The 13,730-nt window shown below is 41.7% G+C and overlaps 1 protein-coding gene across 4 annotated transcripts in view; it reads left to right on the forward strand.

The window, feature by feature from the left end:
* The window catches only part of FMNL2 (formin like 2), a 350,215-nt gene that overhangs the window by 201,449 nt on the left and 135,036 nt on the right, over positions 1-13,730 (forward strand). For all 4 annotated transcript variants that reach the window (XM_066345365.1, XM_066345367.1, XM_066345363.1 and 1 more), the window contains exon 2: positions 5,107-5,190. In XM_066345365.1, the coding sequence (XP_066201462.1) occupies positions 5,107-5,190 (84 nt within the window). The remainder of the gene's footprint in view (positions 1-5,106; positions 5,191-13,730) is intronic.

The raw sequence follows: 13,730 nt of genomic DNA on the forward strand, positions 1-13,730 counted from the left end.
TTCTGAGAGGAAATCACATTTCAAAACGATGTAATATAGTGCAGTTAAGAATAAAATTAAAATACAGACTGTAAATGTAACTACCAGTTTGGGCAGATTAATTATTATAATTGATAGCAATTCAAATTTATTGAGAATAATAACAAAATAAACTTCAGGTTCCATGGTTTATTATTTGTGGCAGAAGAATGCCTACAACATCATTTTTTCTTCAGGGAAATGTTGCTAGAGTTGAACTTGAAGATTTTCCCCCATGAATTCATGTTTGGAAGATAATTAGTGAATAATAGACGTTATCACTGACTGAGGTTTTCTAAGAAACAAACACTCTTTAGTGTGCAAACTTTGTCAATGGCTGAAACATAAACGCTAAATCAATGAAGATATTTTAGATTGCAGAGTATGACAGTGGGTTTGCTCTTCATTTATTCAGCAACATGCATAGTGCCTGTTTGTCGAACACGCTGTCAGACATTGGATATTAACAAAGAAGTTGTCCTTCTCTGACCTGTGGTGTTACAGTAGATAGAGTGTCAGCCTGGAATGCTGTGGTCACTGGTTCGAAACCTTGGGCTTGCCCGGTCAAGGCACGTGCAACAAGCAATCAAAGAACAACTGAAGTGAAACAAATACGAGTTGATACTTCTCGTTCCCCCACCCCTCCCTTCTCTTAAAAAAAATGTTGTCCTTGGCCCTGGCCGGTTGGCTCATCGGTAGAGCGTCGGCCTGGCGTGCGAGGGACCCGGGTTCGATTCCCGGCCAGGGCACACAGGAGAAGCGCCCATTTGCTTCTCCACCCCCACCCCTCCTTCCTCTCTGTCTCTCTCTTCCCCTCCCGCAGACAAGGCTCCATTGGAGCAAAGATGGCCCGGGTGCTGGGGATGGCTCCTTGGCCTCTGCCCCAGGCGCTAGAGTGGCTCTGGTTGCGACAGAGCGACGACCCGGAGGGGCAGAGCATCGCCCCCTGGTGGGCAGAGCGTCACCCCTGGTGGGCGTGCCGGGTGGATCCCGGTCGGGCGCATGTGGGAGTCTGTCTGACTGTCTCTCCCCGTTTCCAGCTTCAGAAAAAAAAAGAAAAAAAAATGTTGTCCTTGAAGTACTCAGTTGAGTGGAGAATTTGGGTAGGTAAACAGATTATTAGGGTACAGTGTACAAAGTGTTATATTGGAGACATGTATTACAGTGTCATTGGATTAGCTAGGGAAAGATTCTCCTGATAAATGACATTTGAGTTGATTCTTAAATGTTGGCCAGGTAGAAAGAAGGTAAAGGGACATTCCTTGTAGAGAAAAAGCTCTTGGGTGGTCTAATTGATTTTAGCTAGGAACATGTGCAATCTAGACATAAATGATTAACATGCACTAACCTTCTCAACTCAAATAGCATGTCTTCAGTGGCCCTTTGCATGGACTTGCATGCAGCAACTTAGTCATTAAAGTCTCCCCTGTGCTTTCAGTAAATGTCCAGTATATATTGGGCGGGTCAATGGATAAAAGGAGGAAAGGTAGAGCCCTGTGTCACAGATGTCACAAAGTGTGGATGAGGTAGAGTTGTTGCTGTTAGAAAACTTGGAAGTTGATTTACATTTTTAGCCAAATACAAGAGCAATTTAGTTTTATACAGCGAAGGGACCTAGAGATAGAGCCAATGTTTTCCTCAGAAGACATCTGGGACTCTTATGAATTACCTGCACAGACATTTAGCTTGGACTCCAGAGTCCTGCCCTGTGCAGTGCAAAAGGAATGAGTTCACTCTCAGAAAGTTTAAGGGTAGTTATTACCAGCTAATCACAGCATCCCTGAACTTGAGCCAGGCCTCTATGGAGTGTCTGATTTTAAATAGAGCTGCTTCCTCGCAGTACCTGTAGAATTATTAAGCTGTGCAATGTATGCCTGAACAGTTCAGAGGCTTGACCCATGGAAGGGGTCATTTTATTGTATTTTAAAGATTTTATTTATTGATTTTACAGAGAGAGCAGAGGTATGGTGAGTGGGAAGTATAGTTGCTTCACTTTAGTTGCTCGTTGCTTGCTTGTCGTATGTGTCTTAACCGGGCAAGCCCAGGGTTTTAGACTGGCAACCTTAGCATTCCAGATCGATGCTCTATCAGCTGCACCACCACAGACCAGGCTATTTTATTTTATTATTTTATTTTTTACACTTTAAGCAGCCTTATTGAGATAAAATTCTTTATTGTACCCTCAAATTCACCCATTTAAAGTATACAATTCAATGTGTTTTCAGTATACTCACAAGGTTTTACCAACATCACCAACATCTAATTTTTGTCTACTCTTTAAAGCAGCGGTTCTCAACCTGTGGGTCGCGACCCCGGCGGGGGTCGAATGATCAAAACACAGAGGTCGCCTAAAGCCATCGGATGTATTGTATAATAAATATGTATTTTCCGATGGCTTTAGGCGACCCCTGTGTTTTGGTCGTTCGACCCCCCGCCGGGGTCGCGACCCACAGGTTGAGAACCGCTGCTTTAAAGAAACCCCATACTCTCTATTTAGATGAATGATTACCAAGTATCAGTTTTGGTGTACTGATCTTGAACAACTTCTCCAAACAATAATTTGTCTTCAGGCCCAGGGACTTCTTAAGACTTCTCATTCAGAAGGTTACACCCCTTTTCTCAACCTGCAGAATTATGCATCTGCCTACCTGCTTGACAGTTCTCTTGGGTGCCTCAGAGCTGTCTCAGAGGCAAACAGAGCCTTGATAACTCTTACTCTTCACCGCCTGTTCCAGATCTGGGCCTTTTGCTGTGTGCCGCTCTCACTAACTAGACCACCGTTTACTTAGTGAATCACGGTGGAAGCAAGGTATTACTTGTTGACATCCTTCCTCATCCCTTAAGTCTAACCAATCAACTGCATTAGATTTTTCTGACATCCATTTACCTTACTTCATTGGGTAAGGTCATCATTCATTTGAACTATTGCCCTGGCTCCTAACTGGCCTCCTGCTTCCACTTTTGCTGTTTCTAATCAGTTTTCCGTATGGCATCTACAGTAATCTTATAAAATGTCACTTGATTATGTCATCTCATGCTTACAAGCCTTCAGTGGCTTCCCGCTGCGCTCGAGATAAATAAAGAGTGTTTATCCTGGCCTACGTGGCTGGGCATGGCGTAGCCTTGATTTAACTCTCCACCTTGATCTTTTCCCCGTTCCTCCTCTTTCACGTTGTCTCCAGCCACACGTACTTTCCTGCAGCTCCTTGATGTGCAAAGCTGTTCCCTGCCTTGGCGTCTTTTCCCAGAGTGCTGTCGTCCACACTTAGCCTGATTCATTGCTCATTTTTAGGACTCATTTTAATTCTTTTTCCTAAAAGGTCTTCCACATTGTTTAATCTAAAGTTGCCCTCTGGTAATCTTTCTCAAGCCTGTGTCTCTCCACCATGATGTGATGTTCCTTGGAGACTGAATCTCTGTGGTTCCTTTACAAGTACTGTGCTTGTAAAGGACGGTGCTTTGTAAACATTTGTTGAATGAATGACTGTTTCATTAAAATAAAAGTAGAGCTAGGAAGGAGAATCTTGGCTTCCCTTTTGCAGTAACAGCAGGGCCTGCTTCTAAATTCCTGCAGCAGGGTTTGCACACTACTTTCACCTGTCAGTTATTTGCTATTTTCATTGCTACAGGAAAAAAAAAAAAGGTTGGTGTTATTTTCTGGTGATAGTCTTTGGGAGTCTAAGGACTAGGTTTAGGTCCTGTGTTTGCTCCTGTATAGCTGTGTAATCTTGAGCAAATTAACCAAGTTCTCTCAGGTCTGTTTCCATGTGTATAAAATGTAGAGAATTATAGCTATCCCATGGGCTTGTCGTGAAGATTATGGGTGATTATGTATGCAAAGTACCTCATACAGTGCCTGGCCCCTTGTAGTCCAGACATTCTTTCTCTTATCCCCTTCATATTGCAAGAGATTAATAAGGACTCCAAGAAAAACTCGTTAAACTTACCTCATAAACTTATTATTCTTATTTAATGCATAATCATACCCAGGGGCACTCACACGAGGTCAAAAACAGTTTATGAGGAAGTAATCTATCTCTAGGGTGCAAATAAACAATGATAGACTGATTATTTAATGGCCAATAATGTTGGGCTCCCTTAGAAAGATACTCATGGAATTCTCCCTTGCCGTATCCCAGGTTTTTTTTTAACATTGTAAAATTAAAATAATAAGTAAATACAAGTAGGTATATTTTATTCTAGTTCAAGTAGACAGTCCTCAGAGATGGGCTGTATGAAAATATTTCTGTGAGAACCCTAGGCAGTACCAGTGAGGACTCTGGAGTCCAAAGCTCTTCTAATTATGTTGTCATCTTTAGGGGTAATTTACAAATTTAATATTGTGAAGGCAGTTTATTAGATTCAGATGGGTTAGATTCAAATTAGTAACTGGTGTATATTTACCACTTATTTAGGCATTCTAATCTGGATGCTAGACTGAGTCTAAGGGAATATGCTTACCTGATAGCTGTCAATATTATCAATGATTAATTCTCTAACTCTTTTAAGTAAGAATAACTCGCTGACCCTTGCCTCTATTAAATTTGTTTCACTAGATGATGTGAGATAGTAGTGTGACAAGGAGAATTGTTTTTCTATAAGCCAAGTCCTCCGGAGAGCTAGGGGCTTAAGCATTAAAAGTTCAAGGCTTTCCCTGCCAGGTAGCTCAGCTGGTTAGAGCATCATCCTGGTATGCCAAGGTTGTGGGTTTTATCCCTGTTGGGATACAAACAGGAATCAATCCCTGAATGCCTAAATAGGTGGAACAACAAGTTGATGTGATGCAATACCTTCTCAAAAGTTTCTGATGCTTTATTGAGGAGAGCCCTCTATTAAATGAAGAAATAATGCATTTTCTTTGCTTAAATGCAAGTCTGTAGTTCAAAGGAAACTATCTTGATGTCCCAGCATAGGACTTCACATTTTCTCCCCTTCCATTACACTGAATGATGTTTAAATGACTTCTTCCGGGTTTAATGAGATGCTAGAAATTGAAGAACCCCACTAGTATTCTTTGGTCTTCCTATGAGTTATACCCACGAGCAGTTCGTTGTGAATGTGACATATCTCTTCCCTCTTTTTTTCCAGAATGCTATGAACCTACCCCCTGACAAAGCCAGGTTACTGCGGCAGTATGACAATGAGAAGAAGTGGGAACTGATTTGTGATCAGGTAAGAAACGATGATGCTTTTATCAAGAAATAATGAAAGAAAAGATAGCCTCCCTAAATATATTAGACTTTTTTCAAGGGGATACATGGATTTCTGTTTTGTGACTCTTTGCCTTCCTGCTTCTTAGTAATCAAAGGAAAACTTAGAAAATTACTTGTACTGTTATTCTTGCATGATTTTAATTCTCTTCTTTATTTTCAAACTGTCTTAGGTTTTCTGGGAGACCTGGTCAAGTGGGCAAACCAAATTCAGATCTGCTTTTCTATTTCCCTTGCATAGCAGTCTGTGCTGCTTCAATAATGCAGGTCCTATGATTTAGTCGCTTTTCCATTCATGCATATTGATGTATATTCATGCAAGAAGGTGAATTATTGATGAAGAGACATTGCTTAGGCTGATAAATTATTTCAGTTTTTAGCAGTTTTTTTTATTTTATCATTAACTCAGAACAAATTCATAGTCTTCAGGGGAAGATAAAATAAAAAAAATAGAATTCTCCATTTTCTTTCTACCCTCTTAATTGTACACCTTAGAGGTCTCCTGGTAAGACTTTGAAGTTTCCTTCCAGTTTTTTTTTAATGTTTTTGTTATTTAAAAACAAATATATGAACACACATACACTCTTCTGCCTCTTGATACATGTGTCAGTGTATATGTTTCTACCTTATTCGTTTAAATATTATGTAGTGTTCTATTATTGGTAGTGATTTGGGCAGAAATTTATTCCAGGGATTTTTTTTTTAAACTTAGGAAAGTCACTCTCTAGAGTATATAACGCTCTTTCATTTTGTGTCATGCGCTTCAGGGTGCTGTGTCCCTTACCCCATGCCCCCCTGAAAGTTTCTGAGGAGTGTTGTAATTCCTCCTACTCATCTCCCTTGGGTCACCACTGTGGGGTAAAATGTGTCAGGGGCAGAGGGGTTTTCCTAGGGGCTTTTCCATGTTTCATAAGAAATAAATGTCCACAGTTTATATAGAATTTCTGAAGAACTCATTGTGTGTTGTTTGACCTGAGCCCCTAAACCAAAACAGTAATGAAATTATGGTAACAATTCTCCTTGTTTTCCATGCTGTGTTGAGCACCAAGAATAGGTAGAGACTGAAGAGGAAGCATGCTGCTTATATGACTGGGATCCAAGAGAATAAAAATTCTGCTTTCTTGAGACTTAGTTTTTAACTAGTATTATTTGAACCTATTATTGCAAGGAAAAATGATGTTATGACAGTGAGCAGATATAAAAGGGATAGTTAATGTACAGGAAAGACAAGTCCAAGGGGGTGAAGCGTGGCAAGGCGGGTGGCTGGTGAGTGAGCACTGTACAGGAAAGACAAGTCCAAGGGGGTGAAGTGTTGGCAAGGCGGGTGGTGGGTGAGTGAGCCCTGTGAGCAAGGGCTGAGCCCCCTCCGTCCTCAGACGGGCAGGAGCGCTCACTGCCCACTCAATCTGCCCTGCTCCTTTCTGGCTTTAATGAATTACTGATTTCTGTATCTCCAGTATGCCGAAAAGGGAAACCTGCTGATGATGGAAGATTCCCAACAGGTGTATGTATACTTCTCTCAGACCAAGAATAGCTCCATAGGGTTGATGGTGGTGTTGAGGATAGCTTAAGGCTCGAAGAGGAGCAGATCGGTTATTTGATCATTTGTCTGATGTTCATTCAGCTCTTCAAAGTTCAGGTTGTTATTGTCTTAAATGTTAATAAGCCAGGACATGGAGAATTCAGCTACCTCATCTGTTGCGTTCTGGCAGTCACTTCAACAGTCGTCTTTGAATCAGATGACCATAATATATCAGGATTCCTCGTGAACGAAGGTTGTCCTTGCACCGACAGTGAAACCTGAAATTTCTCTATGTTGTGGAATTTGTGCAGATTGGTGCATCACATCTTTTTTTTCTCTAAAAAAGCAAATTTGGAGAGTTCAAATAAAGTGCTCTTTACTGATTCAGTTTAGGAAAGTCAACTGAATTTAATACCATTCATTAACGTTTTCCTCTGCATATGGTTGCATGAATCTGTCTCTTTATTTTGTAAGTATTTAATGTCTCCCCCACCAGGAGTGAGTTACCTGTGTTTGTACCTCCAACACGTTGCCTAATGCCTGAAATAAAACAGGTGCTTATCCAAAATGTGTTGAATGAAAGAGTAGCTAAATGGCCTGACCAGGCGGTGGCGCAGTGGATAGAGCGTCGGACTGGGAAATGGAAGACCCAGGTTCGAGACCCTGAGGTCGCCAGTTTGAGTGTGGGCTCATCTGGTTTAAGCAAGGCTCACCAACTTAAGCCCAAGGTCGCTGGCTCGAGCAAGGGGTCACTGGGTCTGCTGTAGCCCCCCCGGTCAAGGCACATATGAGAAATCAATCAATGAACAACTAAGGAGCTACAACGAAGAATTGATGTTTCTCATCTCTTCTTTCCTGTCTGTCTGTCCCTATCTGTCCCTCTCTCTGACTCTCTCTGTCTCTGCCACAAAAACAAAAACAACAACAACCAAAAAAACAAAACAAAAAGAGTAGCTAAATGATGTTTGAGAGACAGTGGTGAAGGAGGAAAAGGCAGAAGGTAGGTGGAAGCCTGGAATTAGAGATTTCATCTTTCTTTATCCCTTTTACCTTCATCTGCCTATTGGTGTAATTTGTTATAAGTGAAACTGAACTTCACCGCTCAATTCTGGAATCTCCTTTAGAGCAGGAAGGGTGCCTGATGTAGATGTGAAGACATCTATATGAGCATTAGTGCAATGACACTTTGTCTTCATCTACCCACAGTGAACTGAAAAGCCAGTTCCATGGCTCCTCCTAGGGAACAAAATATTTCTAAGAGATTAAATCCCAAAGAGCTTTCCATAGTAAGAGCATCCCGGATATGTCCCTTCGCCCTTTCCTGGATTACTGCATAAATTCAAAGATGACCTTTCTAGTGGGTCTCCTAAGTTAAAGTAACCTGGGAGAACTAACTCTGGTCCGGATGGGGCTGCGGAAACCACAGAAAGAAAGACTTCCCTGCCACACTTGGGGTGTTGTGAGGTGCATCCCAGTGAACTGATTTCTGCGCTGGAGTTAGTGGGCTGAGTTCCCATGAGGACATTAGTTCAAGGACTCTGTGGGGACATGATGCAAGTGTTATAATGGCCTGCCATGGTGGTGTGAGAGTAAAAAGCTGGAGATGTTACGTTCCTTGGACAGTTGCGAATGAACACCTCAGCCGCGACGCAGGGAGGGGGTGCTCTCCTCTCTCTTTGCAGCCGAGTAGACAGAGAATGCCCTGCTCTCGCTCCTGCCTCGGCGAGTGCTGCTCCCGCACACAGAGCCTCTGCTGCACTGTTGTTGGCTTCGGGGCTGTTTGCCATCAGTTTCGGGAAAAAGGTGCATTTAGGGAGCTTTAGAGATACTGAGTGGACTTTCAAATCATTATATCAGGTAGGGTTGTCTTTATTTTTTTTCTTGAAAAGTTAACACGTACTTGGCAAAAAGAAATATTAGAGCATATGAAGTAAAGTGTAGGTCCTTTTGCCTTTCCTACCTATTCACTCATGCCCTTAATTTACTGATGCCGAAACTGAAGTCCAAGAGCACAAGTGACTAGCAGCAGTACCAGCCCCCCCCTCCCCCGTCTAGTTAGTGAGATGAGAACACCTATCTCCAAACTCTGCTCAGGAACCCTTTCAGCTATTTCCTATTACACAGGGACCTGGAAATGACCCATTCTAGTAGGTAGGAGGCTCTCACTGAAGCTTCATCTTGTGGCTTCTCAGCTGTGATTGGTTAAGGGGCGAGGAACTATTGAACTTACGGGTGTTGGGGATTGGTTCATAACTGTGCCTCTGCTGAATGATGAAGTGGACGTGGTCAGTCATAAATTCAGGACATTTGAGAAGACTAATGCCTATGAGTATAGATTGCGTGAATGCAAAATCCAGCCCTGAATATTAGTGGTGCCACAGCTGAGCTGGGCTAGAAAGTTTCCCTGCGGCTTTGCCGGTACTAATGGCAAGATTTATTTTTGGGGGGTGGTTTGGCATGGTACAACCTTGCGCCCTGTTGGCTGGCTGTTGTTTTGTAGTAGGCTTAGTAGAGCTGGGTCTACCCCTTCCTTGACTTGGAGTTATATGGGAGAAGGTGATCAAAACCAAAACAAAAAGGTGAGAGTTAAGAGGGGGCAGGAAGTCATGGCCACCTTGACTTGGTTGGCTTCCTGGGTCACGCACTTCAGGGAGATTGAATCTCCACTGTCAAAGTTTGGCGTGTGGCCTGATCAGGAAAGAGGATGGTCCCTGTTGCCACTCTGCCAGAGCCGAGTCAGGCCAGTGGCACTGAGATATTCCACTACTGAGATACTTCATTAGTGAGAATTGCTCTCGTATCTTGCTCAGCACAGCTGACCCATGATATTTGAATGTATTTAATTATTAAGAATATAACTTTTTTTTTAAATCCTTCACTTACATTTCCTAATACTATTTCTTTGAAAAGACAAGAAAGACTCTTGTTGGCTAACTTGTATCAATAATGAAGCCAATTTACCACTGGAATAAAATTTCCTAAAAAAGTAAATAGGATTGCTAATTTTTAAAAAATGTTCATGGTTTTGTGAGCTAGTTAGAACTCTTTTTGCCAGGTAAGCAAGTAATACTGGATACTGATATATTATTTCCGGTGGACCATCAGATTCTCAGTAGTGTGGCTTGTCCTGGAGCACCAGGGATAATAAACAGCGATATGGCGGGGAGTGAGGGGAGAGTCTACTTCCAGTGTTGGTGGCTGCCATGTTAATTATTTGAGCAACCGTATGGATGGCATAGACATTGGGGAAGAAGTTGAGGAAAAGCGAGTGATGCAGCAATGCGTCCCCTCCCTACCCAGTCTCCCTTGCTCCCAGACTCCAGACTTAATCTGCCTTCAGCCCCTGTCCTCAGGTTCCAGGCTTTGATTCTTCATTTAGCCACAGTCACTTCATTCCGGCTTTACCAGCTGTTGGGTTACCAGACAGCCACCGCCCCTTCCCCCTTATTGTGAGTCCTCTGGCTAGCTGATATTTTTGCTATATTTAATATTGTTTGATGTTAAATTGTTTACATTTTTACTGTATTTCTATAATTCTGTGGCATGTTGAAATGCTGTCTATTTTTAAATCATTACGTGGTTTTTGAGATCTATTTACTACTTTGAAAATTCTTTCAAACCCTTAGTGTACTTTTTTTTTTTTTTTTGTATTTTTCTGAAGCTGGAAACGGGGAGAGACAGTCAGACAGACTCGCGCATGCGCCCGACCAGGATCCACCTGGCACGCCCACCAGGGGCGATGCTCTGCCCACCAGGGGGCGATGCTCTGCCCCTCCGGGGCGTCGCTCTGTTGCGACCAGAGCCACTCTAGCACCTGGGGCAGAGGCCAAGGAGCCATCCCCAGCGCCTGGGCCATCTTTGCTCCAATGGAGCCTCAGCTGTGGGAGGGGAAGAGAGAGACAGAGAGGAAGGAGAGGGGGAGGGGTGGAGAAGCAGATGGGTGCTTCTCCTGTGTGCCCTGGCTGGGAATCGAACCCGGGACTTTCTGCATGCCAGGCCGACGCTCTACCACTGAGCCAACCGGCCAGGGCTAGTGTACTTTTTTGCTTATCATTTTGATTCTGGTTTTTCCCCTCCATGTAATCCTTCTTTTGAATATTTTAAATATTTTAAAATTTATTCATATTTTTTTTAGAGAGGAAGACAGAGAAATATAGATTATTTGTTTCACTTACTTATGCATTCATTGGTTGTTTCTTATATGTTCAAGAAATTAATACAGTAATTGCAAAGATGAATAATTATTTAATACTGTTTATTGCCCAATTCATATTTCCCAATTTTCTGTTATGTTATTTCTGTCTGGTTTGTTCATATGAGAATCAAACACTAATTATTGCATCTGGTTGTTATTTTCTTTATGTCTGCTTGAATATAGAACAAACTTTTATTCAATGATGTTCATGTAGTGAAGAGAAGAAGCTGCTTGTAGAAAGCTTTATTTTCTGCATTTACCTGATTGTTTACTGAGTTTTCTGTAAGCCAGAGTTTAGATGTGAAAACACAACAGGTTGATGTTGAACATCTTTGTCTATTGTAGAAGATCATTGGAAACAAATAACATCTAATGTCTCACCACCAGACAATATGGGTCAGTGGATCAGGTCACAACCTGATTCCTCCATTGTGTAATTATGTTTTTCCTTTTGAGCCAAAAGAAATTTGTGGACTGTTACTTTGGCACCATATATACATCTAGTTACCTATTAGCCTTGTACCTTGTGGGTTTAAAACCAGTTGATAATCTTTTGCTGAATTAGTTTCATGAAGAATTTCATTTTCTTTCTACAATAAGCCAGTGACTAGAATTTTCAACTGGGTTTTGGTTTACTCTGGAATGTAATTATTCCTGAAATTCTTTCCCTCAATTTACATTTTTCAAAGTAAGGATTGGTTTAATAGATACCTCAAAAGGTGGTAAGTGACTTTTCCCTGGCTTCCTTTTGTGAATATCATTGTGAACTCAAGGATTTTCATAGAGTCAATGTGTTTTAATCACTATATTATTTTTGAAGCTCACATGATCAGTACTTTGATGTAGGAACCTCTTCATGCTGGCTTCTGTGTCCTTTGACATGACTCTAGTCATCCCCGAGAGCTCGTTTCATGGTTTATCTTATACTTTCCTTGCCCTAGACCTAGAATAAGATATTTCTGTAGGCCCCCTATTTCTTTTAGTGGGGGATGGGATTAGTGATGCATATGTGAGCTAGATGCTAGTAGTCATCACAGCTACTGGGAGAATTTGCTTCTCAGTTTAAGTATCTATACCTTGAGAACATGTCTAAAAATTGAGACTCGATTTATGGAGTGAACACAAAATAAGATACCAATGCTATTATTAACTAAAACAATAACTAAAATTACTGAGTAAAGGATACATTTTTTTTTTTGTAGCTTGTGTCCCCAGGATGCATTCTATTGGAGATGTACTAAGTACTGTGATCTAGTCACTTGATATAGGTAGATTTTTCTGTTCTTAACTTCTAGTGTAAATTAGAGTAACAATAGAATAACAAATAGATGCTGTTTCAGTTTCCTAGGGCTGCCATGACATTACCACAAATTTGTGACTTAAAGCAACAAAGTGTTCCATGATAGTTCTGGAGGCCAGAAGATCAGAAACAAGTTGTCTATTGGGCCTTGTTTCCTGCAGAGGCCCTAGGGCAGGGGTCGGGAACCTATGGCTTACAGGCCAGATGTGGCTCTTTCGATGGCTGCATCTGGCTCGCAGACAAATCTTTAATAAGAAAAATAATAACGTTAAAAATATAAAACATTCTCATGTATTACAATCCATTCATTTCCTACCACTCATGTTCATGGTTGCGGGTAGCTGGAGCCAATCACAGCTGTCCTCCGGGACAATACCAAATTTTTATTGGATAATGCTTAACGTACATGGGTCATTGTATGGCTGGCTCTCACGGAATTACATTTTAAAATATGTGGCGTTCATGGCTCTCTCAGCCAAAAAGGTTCCGACCCCTGCCCTAGGAGGAATCTTTCCTTGCCCCTCCTAGCTTCTGTGGCTCTAGGCATTCTTTGGCATGTAGCTGCATGATCTTCATCTCCATATGGCCTTTCCCTTTTCTTCTGATGTCTGTTTCATCTCTTTTGTCTCTTACAAGGTCACTTATTGGATCTAGGGCCCACCTGGACAGTCTAGGATGATCTCATCTCAAGGTTCTTAACTTCATTACATTGGCAAAGATCCTTTTTCCCAGTACAGTCCCTTCCACTCATTTGAATGTTAGGACATGCACATTTGTCTTTGGTATTATAAAGTACTGTACCCCAGATTCTGAAAGGCACTGTACCTCATTTCATCGAGTTCACATAGAGACACCCAGTCCAAATAAATTTTGAAGAGTTTTATTAGAGGAGGAGATTTATTAAATATGCCGGCCGCATATGGCTGACACGGGGCATCAGACCCAAATTGTGCAGTCCCAAAAATAGTTCAGGGGCTGCTTATATACCCTTGCTCACACACGGGCGGGGCTGGGGGGGGAGAGCATGACATCATGGCATAGGCTGGCAACATTTGTTTAGGGGATACACAGAAGAAACATTAAGATTTTTAAGGTAACACAATCAAAGATGTCTACAAATCTTTCAGGGTTCAACTTCCCTCACTAGCCTAGAGGTATTTTACCCTCAAGATTCTAGGAAGGGGGAGGAACTACAATCAATGCAAGGTGGTATGTAAATTCTACCTCCTATTGAAAGAGAAGAAGATTCTAGGTTAACCTTTATTTTAGATTTAAAACTGAATGACCTATTGGTCTTGCAAGCCAGAAACTTCTACATTCTTCTCCCTCCCCTCCCTAAAGGAGGGATGGAACAGGAAAGCCTGACCTTTCCTCCCAGAATATCAATATCAATTTTCAGCATTTTGGTACCTTACAACATTGGGGGCCACCATTTATCTTTTTTTTTTTCTTTATTCATTTTTAGAGAGGAGAGAGAGAGGGAGA

The sequence above is a fragment of the Saccopteryx leptura genome, chromosome 7 (assembly GCF_036850995.1).
Source record: "Saccopteryx leptura isolate mSacLep1 chromosome 7, mSacLep1_pri_phased_curated, whole genome shotgun sequence".
Taxonomy (NCBI): domain Eukaryota; kingdom Metazoa; phylum Chordata; class Mammalia; order Chiroptera; family Emballonuridae; genus Saccopteryx; species Saccopteryx leptura.